Source organism: Lepisosteus oculatus, chromosome 4, assembly GCF_040954835.1.
Source record: "Lepisosteus oculatus isolate fLepOcu1 chromosome 4, fLepOcu1.hap2, whole genome shotgun sequence".
NCBI classification, from domain to species: Eukaryota; Metazoa; Chordata; class Actinopteri; order Semionotiformes; family Lepisosteidae; genus Lepisosteus; species Lepisosteus oculatus.
The window spans coordinates 45,018,975-45,032,752 of record NC_090699.1 but is presented as its reverse complement, the minus strand read 5'-3'; the positions used below and the strand labels follow the sequence as shown (position 1 = coordinate 45,032,752).

Here is a 13,778-nt window from a genome sequence, read left to right as displayed (position 1 = left end):
GCAGCCATTCTAAAATACTTCTAATCATGATATGAGTGAAATATGTATTCTCAATATACACTCGCTGACTACAATTTTAGGAACTTTAGGAACAAGCAATCCAGTAATGTTGCTGAAGTTCTTGCTTTGGTTGGATGAAATGTATGGATCCTTGGACCAACTAACAACAGGCCTTTCTCATGCCTTAAAATTCAACTTGAGGAGTCTGAAACTGACTCCCATCACCTTCCCTGGCTGGAACACTTTCCACATGTCAATCCTGTTGAGAAAGGGAGGACCTGTTGTCCTCATCACAAACTGACCTGAAGACTCTGCACATAGAATAGGATGGAATTAGACTGCAAATATTTAATAACCTTGCACACCCCATACAAACCTTTCTTGAAACTGGTAGAGGCCTAACGCATGTGGAGTCCTACTAGATTGGTGGAAATATTGGAGAGGAAGGAGTCAAAAGCTATGAAAGCAATTTTACAAACTTCCAAAAGGTGGAATACCAATAGGGAATAGTAATGAGATAGTTAACAGTTTGAAACACATGTTTAAGAGAAAAAACATTGCTTAAGAGGTTTGTATGGTAGTATGATCATTTTTGCACTTTTAAAATATGAACAAAAAAGAGTGTAGGCCAGCTCTGAAAACATTAAATTATCTTCCATTTCAATTTTGTTTTATGTAGAGGGAATATATCCAATTTCATGTGATATCTATTCTAGTCATGGTAACAATTTGACAACTAGTATCCATTGACATATCAAGGCTCTATTACTGAACATCATCTGAAACAAACTCCATGGTCAATTTTTTCCCATTATAATTTCTCTTAATGAAATTTCCTCTTAATCATCTTTTAGAGAAACTGTCTTCATTATTTGTGCCCTTAAGTCTTGACTTACGTATTACTAATTATCTCTAAGGCTTCTCTTGCTTTAGAAGTGTAGACAGAGGTAAACACAGGTAAGCACATGCTCCCCAGAGTCCTAAAATAATGCTCCACTATTTCTTTAAGCACAGAGTTGTGATGATGGTTTGACAACTGAACAAACATGAAGAAATGTCCTCCAGTCTTGTGCAGTAGTCTGGACCTTTGTTTCCTTTTTTTTCTGTCAGGGAGTGGTCAATAATGTCCTGGTACAGGTTGATGAGGCTCAAAACTTCATAAATACCAACACTTCAGAAATCGCCAAGACAGTAAGTACCTTCAAACACACCCTGTATCTACTGCTGTAGACAGTACTGGGAAGTCAGTAGTTAGTCATTTAGTCATATGGGTAACAAACAAAGCAAAAGTTAGCATCTGCTTTTGATTTTTATTTCAGAAAAACTTAGTCTTACTAAGAAACAATTATTTCTTATTGCTCAAATGTAGAGACATTCATAACGCTTTCCTCCAAACCTCATATAATAATAATAATAATAATAATAATAATAATAATAATAATAATAATAATAATAATAATAATAATAATAATAATTGCTTACTCTTATATAGTACTTTTCTGGACACTCCACTGAAAGCACTTTACAGGTAATGGGGACTCCCTTCCATTGTGCAGGATTATTAGGTATAATCCTAAACATTATAATGTCTGTTTTTTGACCCCAGTATTCCTTTTCCTGAGGGTCATGTGATCATGTTATCATGGTTTTGCTCCCTGATAATTGAACACATTTTTCTTTACCCTTGAAGGAAAGTGAAAAATTCCTGGATTGTCAGATGGGATACTTTGAGACATACACAGACTGGGCCCGACAAACAGTGAGAATTTATTTTCTTTACTGGGATAGGTTTTCTTCATTAGGAGGTTAAAATGACGTTAATCAGTCTGTACTGTCTCTGTTTGTCTGCCTTTGTAAGTCCTGGTAACCGTTTCAAATAATACTCTCACATTAAGAGAAATCATGGCAGAATATTACAGTAAATAATACAGATATCTTGCTCTGTCAGGTTTTTTACTTCGTAAGCACTTAGAAGAAATTATATTCTTCAGATGACTATACAGTGCACTGATAGCATACATTCAAAGTGATAGCTTTGTATTTCCCATTTGTGCTTAGAATTCTTTTTAATTTTGTTTCAAATATATGTACAGTCTCTTGTGCATGCTTGAAGAACAAGTTTTACAGTTTATACTTACAAAGTATTTTCCATTAAAAATCTTTGTCTGCTCAGTTTTGGTTATAAATTGTTGATAATGTTTGTTTGCTGGTGTGGCATTTATTTCCAGTGCCCTTTTTAACTTGTAACAAGAGCTGTAAGTGAAGTGCTCCCCGTGAAAGATAAGACTCCCTTTGCATAGCAGCTTCATCCTTTTCACTTTCTTGCACAGCTGGGTATTGTAGAAATAGTATGGAGGAAGCAGAAAAGGTATATGTTTATTTTTATTTTTCACTGCTAATGTGTGGCAGATTGCCCCATTAGTGGACTGCAGTGACTGTGGACCCGCCAATAGAGACTGCCGAAACAATCTGACAAGGCTGATAAACAGCTCACCTGGGCATGACTAGCAGTTATATGACTGTGGTGGAATTCTCACACAGTGTGTTTATGTGTATAAAAGGCTTAGACTCACCTGTCTGTTATAGATTAGCGTTGCTAGACTAGTTATGTTCTAAAGCTACAGCTCAGTGGACAGGTTTTATTTGAGTATTATCTTTAGTAATGAAACATCTTTGAAGAAAAGCCAGGACGTATCCTGGATCTTTCTACCATCAGAGATTGGAGCTTTTAGTTTGAAGGTCCCCTGAGCTACAGTATGAAACCAAAGGCAGGGAACTTCCACTGGGTAACTCAGCATTGTCTTCCATATGAGCCTTGAGCCCATGACACCTGCTGTGAGACGGCTTGCAAGGCTTGTCTGTTTCTCTGAAATGGACGTAATGGGTGGTTCCCTGTGAGTTCATGGCCTAATCCCACGGGATCTCCACACTCCTCCCGCAGATCACTCAGGACGTGGGCCGTTGTGGACCTGTGGCTGGTGCTGTGGACACAGCGGAGGACTTGATCTGTGCTTACCTAGTGGACTGTCTGGTGAGTGCCCATCTTCACTTCCTTTGTGTCTCCATCACTTTTGCACAGGCCAGAGTTTTTAACAACTTTTCCCACTGCTGCAGTCCTCATAGTCTCATATCCTGGAAAGAGAGAGGAAGCCATATGCACATTCCCTGCCCACTTCTACAGCATTCATTCTCTCATATCCTGGAATGAGAGGGAAAACCATCCACACATCGTCTGTCAACTGCCATTGCCTGCTGTTTCAATCCCCTAACCTTGAGGAGTGAAAGAAGGACTGAGGACATCAGGGATACAGCTCCTACTCCTTCAGTTCCTGCCAGGCAAATACTATAGCCTCCCTGTGCTATACTCATTGTCTGTTTGCATTATAATAAAAAACAGTTCATGAAACTCTTATCCTCCAGCTGTTAGTCTGCCTGAAGGAACTCGCTCTGCAGTCACTCAACTCTTATACAGTATCTGTGGGATTCTTGCTGAGCCATACCAGAATATTTACAGATAACCTTGGTACCAGACAGGACCCAGGAGGCAGGATGTGCTGTGAAGCAGAGGCAGGCGTCGTAGCTGTAGTGCCCATGGGCCACACCTCCACCCTTCTGCCTGCTTTGCACTGGTTGCCAAGGAAACAAGATACTCGGAGCACCTGGCTGTAATGAAAAGTCATAATGCATCAGGTGCTTCAGGTTATTTAAGCTTTGCTTAGCTTCTCCTCAGCAATCTTGTATCACATTACTCACTAATCACCGGATAGTTTTCCCAGTAGAGTCCTTCTTGCTTTCTCCCTGCTCCCTGTTTGCATGAAATTCGCCTATCTTCAGTTTGTTCTTGTTACCCTGCCTGTCTGGATTTTTCCCCTTGTTTCCCTGCTACCTGACTCACCTGGACTCTGCTTGGGGGATCCGATCTGTTGCTGTGCTTTCCAGAAACTATCCGCCCTGCTGAGTGTGCCAGGGTGGCTGGGGGTTTCTGCACTGGTTCCAGGCCTCAGAGGGCGTATTACTTGGCACCGTCCAGAGCATACCCTCTGCAGTCCATTCTGACAGCACGTGCTTGGCCCTGTTCACTGGAGTGGACACCCCCGTGGGTGTGTGCCCTGTTCAGCCCAGCTCCTGACACGGTTGACCACCCCCAAGGCGTACTCCAGGTGTCGGGCAAGACACCAACATCAGGCCCTGACGGTTCCTCACCTTGACTGTGCTCTGAGCTCGGTCCCTGGTGCGCCTCTGGAGTCTGCCCTGACAGCACACATTTAGCTCAGCTCTGGAGAAGACTGCTCTGATTGCGCACGCCCTGCTCAGCCTGGGTCCTGGCATGCCTCTGGTAGACCGCCCCAATGACGAGTGCCCTGTCTTGCCCAGCTCTAGGAGCAGACTGCCTAGTCTCCTGCACCATCCAGTTGGGCAGTGTGGCGTAACACAGACAGTACCAGGTTCTGTGTTCTTATCTGCTGTATTCTGTCTCTGTCATGGCTGTTCACTGTAATGTGGCAGGTTTTTCTTTTCCATACTGTGCTGAACACGGTTAGAGGCCCCCCTCCTACGCCTCATTTTCCTTGCAGGTTAACAACACAAGAACTCACAGCTCCATTGTAATATTTCTGTCCTTTTGAAGTTCCTCCTCCCTGTCTGCCACTCTGCTGCAGGACTGAGCTATGTCTCTCTGCCCACAGAATGCCTTCTGGTTCAGCATGGGATGGTGCATGGCCTTCCTCATTCCCAGCATCATTCTGTCAGTCAAGCTGGCCAAGTTCTACAGGAGGATGAAGAGCACAGATGTCTATGAGTGAGTAAATCCTAGCGGCCCCTTCACCGGCATTTGCACCACAAGGGGTAGGTTGGGGTTACATTCAATTTTGCCCCACGATCACTACCTCTTGTCTCAGGCCATATTTACTTTGTCTTAAAACAATTAATAGCTACTGTATATAAAGAGTGTCAGCAACTAATAATCAGGGTAATGATTATTGTTATATTATTATAACTCTGGATTCACTATTTTGTACTGCAAACGGCTTATAGAATCAGACTTCCTACAAGACGTTTGCAGTACAAAGTATCAGTAAGATGAAATAATAGAATTAACCTACATAAAAAGTTCAAAGAGGCTTAGATATCCCAAACTGCAGTATGTTAATGCTTGGAGTTTCTAGTACATTGTTTCCCCCAAAAATAGAAGTGCTGCTTGTTTTAAGAGCTCTGGAGTGACATCAAGGGAATGATGCCCACTGGATGAAGTATAATTCTTGCAGGGTTAGCTCCAAACCTCAGCTTTGATTAGAGCAGGTGTTTTTGAGGCTGTGACATTTTTGCTATTTTGCTTTCTTGTCCCAAAAATCAAGAGCACAAACACAAAGACCTAAGACAAATGCAGCACAGACTGATATTCACTGACTTGTCAATCTAAGAGAGACAGCTTCCCTATTATCCAACTAGTACGTTTTTTTCTCATTTACCCTTAAAACTTTTTACCACCCGTGCACTTTTAACACCCCACCAAGTGCTTTGAAATCACCTGTATAGTTCATCACACTGGAGTCCTGTGCTTGCCTACCATGGTATTTTCTTTGAGACTGTACTGAGACTGACACGCTGTGTACTTCACTCACATTGAAAGCTCCAAGACTCTCAGCCAGACAGGGTCTGGGTCTGTCTCAACAGAGGAGAGTGGCACCCATTGTGAGCACAATACAGTTTCTCTGCAGCTGCTTGATAACATTGTAAGACTAACAGCAATTTTTCAGACCTAACCCTTATGCTCACACAATGCTAATTTTCTCCTTTTCCATTTGTTTTGTCCTGTTCTAAATGTTATTCATGTACCCATAGAAAGTAAATGTGCCAGACTGATGTTAACAAGGAATAACACCTTTTTAACATTGTTTTTCTAATGACTTTGAAATTCTGAGCGCCAGTGGGGTACTGTATGCTGAGAGCAATAACACAATTCTCTGAGTGAAGTCATTTTTAGCAAGTGTGCGCTTGGTTTACAATCCAACACAGAGAGGGGACAACAATCCACACTGTAACAGATGTCGTGAAAATAAGCTTTTGTGTGTCCAATAGTGCTGAAAGGTCCTCCAATCAATGGCTTAGCAACACTGAGCCATTTATCATTAATTACTCTTCTTTCAACAACTACAGTTCAGAGCAGAATACCCTCCCTCAATTAACTCTTAATTTAATTAATCTTTGATTCACTTGTGTGGCAGGCTGGTAAAAAGGGGGCTGCAATTGCAGACCACCTACCACTAGAGGCTGCCAGAAGGCCTCTAATGGTTGTAAATATCCACAAAGGGAGTCAGTACTGGTGATAGGTGTAGAGATACACATTCTCGCATGTGTGTAATTAGTAGTTTGAGAGAATAGTGATAGGGTCTGCATGGGACAAATGGTGGTTTTGACTTTTTTATTGAGTATTGATGAGCACCACGGTGGCCCAGTGGTTAGCATTGCTGCCTCACAGAGCTGGACCTGGGACGCTATCTGTGTGTACTACACTTGAAAGTGTTGTTTGTAGAAGGTGCAAGCATTGTGGCATTCTCACACTGCATGACCCCCATGAAATGCATTTTTGCATTTCTTGCAGGCTTGTCAGATTACTCAAAACTTTCCGTAAGCCTTTAGTATTACCATGAATTTTTTAGTTTAGGATTAAATGTGGTCTGAGGACTTATTGTATGATTTTCCCTAAGACTGTCAATATTGCCTGAGTATGCTTGTATATATTAGAGCTTTGCCAAATTAGAACTTTAACTCCACTTTAAGAGTTGTGCAGTGTATTTTCATGTCATTAATGTCTGCTTCATGCCTGATCATTTTCATCCGACCCCAAGTCATTTACAGCTCTAATGAGACAAGACATAGATTTTTGTGTCTGGTCCAGTAGCTCTTGGAATTCATTCAGTCTCTGAAGCTAACTTGCTCTTTTCTCGCAGGAATCACATAAATATGACACACATCTCACCATATCCCGATCCATGGGTGGATGTGAAGAGATAGTGTTGGGGAACAAGCAGTGACAGAGGGCAGACATCATCTTGGATCCCCAGGAGCTAACCCCCACCATCACCTTCCTATGTAGACACTCACAGGTTTCATCAAGTATAACATCTGCCTTCCTACACCAACAGCAGTGGGGCAGCAGTGTGGAGTCAGGGCTCCCAGCATTTAACTGGAGGGTTGTGGGTTCAAGTCCAGGTGGGACACTGCTTTTGTACCCTTGACCAAGGTACTTTCTGCAGAGAAATGACTTGCTGTATAAATTGGTATTAATGCAAGTTGCTTTGTAAATGTAGAACTGTCCACTGAATACTTCAGTAATGTTAAAAGAAACTACAGCTCAGGAATGTCGCTGCTTGTGTGATGGATGTCTCATTTCAAATCCTCCCTGCCTCTGCTTGGCAACATAATATACAGTGTTTTTTTTCACTTTCCACTCCACAGTCAGGAATTGAGAGTGAAGAGAGCTGAACCTGATTCCCTCTCTCCTTGTGAACGTGCCTGTGTCACATCAGTGCGACAGCACAGTGTCTCTGGTTTCACTGGCGCATGGCTCGCTACTGTTGTGTGCTTCTCATTTGCTTGTATTTATCCCAACCTACATGTGTTGATCCTTGTGAGTGTGTGAGGATCTCTTTTGTGAAAATACTGCATATATTACACAGTCCTAGAATACAGTACATAGACCAAAGAGCCCTATAAAACCATTTTGGTGTCTTGTCATATGCTAGATGTCTGTAAGTAAAGAGTAAAGTGCAGTATTTGACAGATTGATGCGTGGCTCCGTATTGTAACAAAACTGTGATGAAAGAGCATGAAACTGATTTTTTATGACAGGAGCAGTGGAAAACCCCAACTCCCCAATCAACATTACGTTCATTGCCAACTTCATTGGCAGCAGGGATGTAATACTTAGAAAGCTGCATTGCACTTTGAGAAAAGAAAATGATCTTTGTTACAGGAAACGAAGTTTGGATACGCTTCTGTTTTGGAGTGCCTCAAAAAGCAGGGCTGTTACACGCAGTCTTTTCTGTATTCTGGGCGTCTGGCCCCCCATTCAGACTGATCCGGTTCTGTGATTAATATTCACACCTTGCCTGGGCCGTGGGCTTGCAGGCTGCGGTGAACTGTCCCCTGAGGTTCTGTACCTGAAAGACTGGCCACACAGGGTCATCGAAAGATAAACAGGCTTCAGTGAAATAACAGTACAAGAACAGGTCTAGATAAAGCTAGATCTCAAGATGGACACCAGGTTAAAACAAGAATGTATTTATTGAGTGTTAAAATATTTGCTGAACCAATCTTCGTTCTTAGCTACTGTAAGGCAGCATGACAATGTAATAGTCTCCTGCAAAAAAACAATCAATTTAATAATTAATAGTAATTGCTTACACTTATATAGCGCTTTTCTGGACACTCCACTCAAAGCGCTTTACAGGTAATGGGGATCCCCTCCACCACCACCAATGTGCAGCATCCACCTGGATGATGCGATGGCAGCCATAGTGCGCCAGAACGCTCACCACACATCAGCTATCAGTGGGGAGGAGAGCAGAGTAATGAAGCCAATTCATAGAGGGGGATTATTAGGACGCATGATTGGTAAGGGCCAATGGGAAATTTGGCCAGGATGCCGGGGTTATACCCCTACTCTTTTCGAGAAACGTCCTGGGGTTTTTAATGACCAGAGAGAGTCAGGACCTCGGTTTTACATCTCATCCGAAGGACAGCGCCTGTTTACAGTATAGTGTCCCCGTCACTATACGGGGGCATTAGGACCCACATGGACCGCAGGGTAAGCGCCCCCTGCTGGCCCCACTAACACCTCTTCCAGCAGCAACCTTTATTTAGCCCAATTAGCTTGTGTAGAATTGAAAGTGCCGGGGAAAGTTCCTTTTAAAAATAAATCCATTACTGCTACAAGTACCTTGTGTGAGAGTTTCCTTTTAAAATGAACAATAACTTTCAATAACTTATACTTATAACAATAACTTGTTCAGCTACAATAATTTTTGTTTTCATTTAATTGCTTTTAAGGGATAGTTTTGCTTTACAAAATAACAATAAACATGCTTGATCGGCTACTGTCTTTTTAAGATTTGTCCCCAGCTTCTTGTTAATTGAGGAACCACATGAAACTGAAGCAATAAATATATATATTTTCAAAGCATTATAGATTATTCTGCTGTCATGCTCTCTGAAAATGTAATTAAGCAACAGCAAAAAGTTTCCTAGCAGTTCCCCATGGCTTTAGGCATCTGGAGAATAGTCTCCAGTCTCAAGTCAAATGACAGTCCTGAGTAGAAAATGGAAAGATCTGGTTTGAGTATCACGTACTCCCAGCCTTGATTGTTTTACCTTTTGTTTAAAACAATTAAAAATGTCTCTGGGCATCAGTCGATAAACCCACTGTATGTTTACCCATCACTATTGCAGACTTTATACTGTATAAATCCTTTGAGAATTAATGTGTGTATTATGTATTGTGTATTATGTTGTGATCACCACACTGTTCAGTACTATAGTTACATTATACTTTCTATAAATTATGATTGCACTTGAGTAGTCTTTTTTGTATGTTAAATTATTTTTTTTAATGTAAATTTCTTGTCCATTTCATTTAGACTTTTTTTTTAAATGGGCGTTAAAAAAAGGCCATGATTATCCTAATCCACAAGCAACAGTAAATATCCTACAATGGACCAAGCTGTCAAAATACAAACAAAGGCTTTTAATGATTTGTTGTGCTTGTTTATTCAATCGACACTCCCCACCTTAATTTATTTTCTTTATCATAGAAGAATACATCCTTCCATTGTCAAAAAGACGCTCATTCCTGGTTAAGGGTTATCTCAACTATCCTGGATTATATCCTGGATGGGATACCATTCCATTGCAGGGCACACAGGAATACAAAATAGACTAAATATCTCACTATTGGAATGCCAGTTTCACCAGAGAAGGGATCTCAATCCAGGATTCCAGAGCAGTACCCAAAGCAAGGCCCTGCCTGTGTGTGATACCAGGGTATGTAAACTAGCTGGCATGGATCACTAGAGGTGTGTAGCACACCTTATATACCTCAGATAAAGAGTTATTTGCAAATTCCTTCAGAATAAATCTCTCCATGTACTGCAAGTCTGTAATTACTTTCAGGTAACAAGACCTCCAGATTGTGGGAACACCCACAGTACAAGTTCAGTTTAGTCAGTTTAGACTGTTCCATTAGCACTGCCAACTTGTGGTACAGAGGTAACCACCATATTGTGAGGCAGCATGAAGCATGTCACTGCAGAAGCACAGGTTCACACACGCTCTACTTTAACCAGTGATTATCTCCATCCGCCTGCAACTGCATTTACTTTTTGCTCTTGTATTGGAATCAAACTTAGGTTTAATTCTTTAAAACAGAATTTTTCAGACCTCCGAAGGTTTGAAAAACACTTGGTTGTTTTATTGTTCAAATGTTCTGGAGGGAGGACACACACCTGACCACATGCCTCTAAGAAAAGCAGGTTGATGCTGGTAGTTGGACCTGTAGCTGGCACTATTCCGTTATGGTCCCTTGGAACAGCATATCCAAAACAGTGCCTATGTATGATGACAGAGGACACTGTGCTGTAGGTGGTCCTGACTACTTGGTCACATTCTCACTGGCCTGTTATAGGAGGGGTGCCTTCTCTGGTACTCACTTCTCCTGGGTTGCTGGCACAGAATGACTATCATCCAGGTGGGAACTGCAGAGAGTTTCCTCCTATATGTAAAGTGCTATACAAATTCAAGGAATTATTTCTGTTCTTCAAAATTAGCACATTGCCTAGCGACAAGTAATCAACCCTGACCATTACCATTTGTGACATGGTAAATGCCTGTCATTTTCCTCTTGAGAGAACAGAATGGTCAATTCTCTCTTCAACATAATGGGAGTTTTAGAGGATTGCAGTCCGAGGGTTGACTGTTCTGTGGGCTTAGTGATCAGGGAACTAGCATTAAAGAGAGTTTTTTCTAGTTTGTTATAGTAGTAATTATTTTTGATAAAGTGTCTGAAACTGACAGAATTTCTCCTGGTTCCAGGCACCCAGGGTAGTTTTGAGAGTATGCTGAAAAAGCTTGTAGAGGAAGAAGGAGGAGAAGCGTATGCAGATTCAACATGTTCGGCTTTAAACTGAATCAGCTGGCAACTCCAACTCCACCTGTTATTACTATACATATAGTATAGCTATTGAGAATGTTCAGACCATAGACCTAGTGACCACCATTTCGTCAATTAAATCTTTTGCTCAACTCAAAAGCTGAGATGTGTATTCAGTCTGTTTTGGAATCCTGACCCAATCACTGCAACATTGATACCTTTTTTTTCCCTGTAAGCTCACTGTCCATTGTAGCATAACTATCCTTTTTGTGTCCTTCACGGGGAAGAAGAGAAAGACGTTCTGGACCTTTTTGAAAGGTGAGTGTATTTTTAATTAAAGTCCATGCCAACTTGCAGATACAGCAGCGCCACTCATCTTGTCAAAAGGACGTCGAATGCCCACACCTCCACACCCCCTCTGCAGACGTCTGTGTTAATCCGGGCTGACAGGAGTTTTCACATGGCCTTGGGGAAAGTGCTGGTTGAATGTGAAGCTGTGTGGTAAGTGGAGCAGCCTGGTAACATCAACCTCTCTCACAACAGCCTGAAAATGAACAGTTGTACTGTTGGGACACGCCAGCAGTCCTCTCCCAGTGCTCACAAAGCAGACATGCAGCCTCAGGAACAGAGTCCAGGCAGAGACAGGGGACAAGGGCCCGGCCTCACATCACAGTGCCCAGTGTGATGGGCACAGTGGACTGGTGACATGTTTCACCAGTCCGGTCCGATTCTAATGATGAAACAAGAACGAAGGGATAGCATACTTAGTACTTCGGCTTAAGCCTATCCAGCTAAGGAAATGATAGTGCTGGTCCGAGACTAGCTCAGTCACATCTCTCCTCACTTATGAAGGATGCAGGGAGAAAACACTGCAACAGTGGAGTTGGGGGTGAAAGGAGAGCTGCTAGAAAAAGATTTGCTTAGCTTCGTGTTCAGCCACGGAGTTTCAAAAGGAAGGAGAAGTGCAAGATTAGAATTTGCCTCCGGCCAAACTTCTGCTTATCTTAACTCCATTTCAGCAATTGGGTCAAATTCTAATGATGAAGTGAGCAGGTGAATAGGAAGAGATAGCATATCTAAAACCAAAATATTAACTTGCCAGTGTTAGGAAATGTCAGTTGGAGGATTGAATTTTATGATTTTATAACATAACTGTAAACAGAACACTGTTAACTTGTAGTCTAAAAAAATTGCTTATATCTAGAAAGTGTTAATAAAAATGTTTTTGTGACATTTGATAAAAATGTAATGCAGACAGCTGACAGGGACAAATTGTCTGATCATCAAGGTGGGTATTATTTGATGAAAACAAAGAAGCAGATTGTAGTAGCCAAATTAACTTTTACAGGGGAGAAGGTTTGCTCCTAACCATAGGATGAGGTAATTTGTCAGTTTAACCAGCAGGAGGAAGTGGCTACTATAGGCTATAAAAAAGACCTGTCGGAGACAACGGCATAGCTCTCTTGTTCATACTGCTGCTGCTGTGCCTGGACATAAGTACTTCAGTACCTCTGTAGCCTGGACTGTTTCTTTTTCCTGATCTCCTGCAGAAGGGTTGACCTCACCCAACCCCTTTCACAGTGCTGGTCGGAGATCTGATCTCACAGAAAGAATCCCCAAAACACTGATGCAGATTTCGAACAGTGGGACACAGCCTGAGGTTGGAGCTCTGTAGCAGGCAGTGGGAGACACTGCAGTGATTTGGAAGAGCAGCTTGACGTGGAAGTAGGAAGAGAGCTACCGCTGGCTGAAGGTTGCCGGATGGAACAGATGAGAACGTATTCCTAGTGGAACCCCCAGAAGAGATAATATCGGTTATGATGCCAGCAAATATATCATCCTACAATTCTGTGGTCTGGGTGGGTGGCTCCTAATGCCCCCAGTATAATGGTGAGAAACTATACTGTACAAAAAAAAGGGACTATCCTTCAGATAAGACGTATCGTAAAATGAAGGCCCTGACTCTCTGTGGTCTTTAAAATTAAAAAAGAGTAGGGATGTTGGACCCCAGTGTCCTGGTCAAATTTCCCTCTGGCATTTACCACTCATGGCCTCCTAATTATCCCCATCTATGAATTGGCTTCATCACTCTGCTCTCCTCCCCACTGATAGCTGGTGTGTGGTGAGTGTACTGGTGCACTGTGGCTGCTGTCACATCATCCAGGTGGGGCTGCACATTGGTGGTTGTGGAGGGGAGTCCCCATTACCTGTAAAGAGCCTTGAATGGAGTGTAAGGAATTATTTTTATTAATATCATGTTTGGGGCTGTAAACTTTGTAAAGGAGGAAGAGGAGAAGCCCAATTTTGCCAACTGAGAAAGGGAGTAAATGGGGGGGGGAGACTCTTAGCTGTAGCAGCCTAGACCCGAATGCTAGGGACAGTGGGACAGTGTGGAGTATGAGTGAGGAAGCCTGGGTCCTGTGCCTGCACCTCTGGGGCAGAGTGTGGGGGCTCAGTGAGTTGGACACTCGGCCAAAAATGGAGAGAAAAAAGGAAAGGAAGAAGAGAGGAGCAAGTGGGATTAGGAATACAGAGCTAGCAGGAAGGGTTGACAAAACTGCAACAGATTGTTGAAGTTCATGGCAGATTTGACACTGGCAGAGCTGAATTAAAAGAGCAGATGGCACAACAG

General features: G+C 42.3%; 1 protein-coding gene across 4 annotated transcripts in view; it reads left to right on the top strand.

Annotated features, from left to right (window-relative positions):
• The window catches only part of prom2 (prominin 2), a 36,202-nt gene extending 26,626 nt beyond the window's left edge, over positions 1 to 9,576 (top strand). For 3 of the 4 annotated variants that reach the window (XM_015347901.2, XM_015347903.2, XM_015347902.2), the window contains 5 exons: positions 1,111 to 1,191; positions 1,691 to 1,759; positions 2,942 to 3,031; positions 4,686 to 4,798; positions 6,951 to 9,576. In XM_015347901.2, coding sequence (XP_015203387.2) covers positions 1,111 to 1,191; positions 1,691 to 1,759; positions 2,942 to 3,031; positions 4,686 to 4,798; positions 6,951 to 7,014 — 417 coding nt within the window. In that variant the 3' untranslated portion in view covers positions 7,015 to 9,576. Of the gene's footprint in view, positions 1 to 1,110; positions 1,192 to 1,690; positions 1,760 to 2,941; positions 3,032 to 4,685; positions 4,846 to 6,950 lie in introns of all 4 variants that reach the window. The other variant, XM_015347904.2, reaches the window with a different exon arrangement.
• Positions 9,577 to 13,778: the final 4,202 nt, after the last annotated feature.